General features: G+C 49.9%; 1 protein-coding gene across 1 annotated transcript in view; it reads right to left on the bottom strand.

Moving 5' to 3' along the window:
* Positions 1 to 300: 300 nt before the first annotated feature.
* The window catches only part of LOC113466557, a 162,828-nt gene continuing 162,531 nt past the window's right edge, over positions 301 to 597 (bottom strand). Inside the window, exon 2 of the mRNA XM_026822088.1 lies at positions 301 to 584. Within this exon, the coding sequence (XP_026677889.1) occupies positions 316 to 584 (269 nt within the window). The 3' untranslated portion in view covers positions 301 to 315. The remainder of the gene's footprint in view (positions 585 to 597) is intronic.

Consider the following 597-nt stretch of genomic DNA (forward strand, 5'->3'; position numbering starts at 1 on the left):
TCCCGAACACCAAGCAAAGAGTTGAAAAAAAAAAAAAAAAAATCGACGCCACCAGGAATCGAATCCGGTACCTTCGGCGTGCAATCCTAGTGTGATACCCACTCGGCCACGGAGGCTGCTTTTTTATATTTTCCAGTGATGAATTGTAAGACCACTATGTCCGTACCCTAAGATGGTAAAGGTGTTACCAAAGCTTTAAAGAGGGATAATGAAGATCATTGTCTGGCTGGGGGACGTTAAACAGGGAGTATACCAGCCTGAATTTCCCTTGCTAAAGAATTAGCAAAGGTTGAGTGCGAAGGGCATCCGCTCGTATTAGGGCTGATTGAGGGCTGACAAAAAACGCAGACCCCGTCTGTACACGGGAAAGGCGGAGAAAAAGAATGAAGGTAATAATTTCAAACACTCACTAGGATTACTGCTACTGCCGAACGACGGGTTGAGGGTTTCGCTGATCTGTGGGGCCGGAGCTAACGGGTCCGGCGCGGCAAAGAACGGATCTCCGGCCACATCCGGAAAGGCCGGCTTAAGGCTGGCCGACGCCCACCATGAGGCGGCTGTGGATTGGTCCAGCGAGGTTTCACCTGAGAACAGAAA

This window comes from Diaphorina citri, unplaced genomic scaffold, assembly GCF_000475195.1.
Source record: "Diaphorina citri unplaced genomic scaffold, Diaci psyllid genome assembly version 1.1 scaffold292, whole genome shotgun sequence".
NCBI classification, from domain to species: Eukaryota; Metazoa; Arthropoda; class Insecta; order Hemiptera; family Psyllidae; genus Diaphorina; species Diaphorina citri.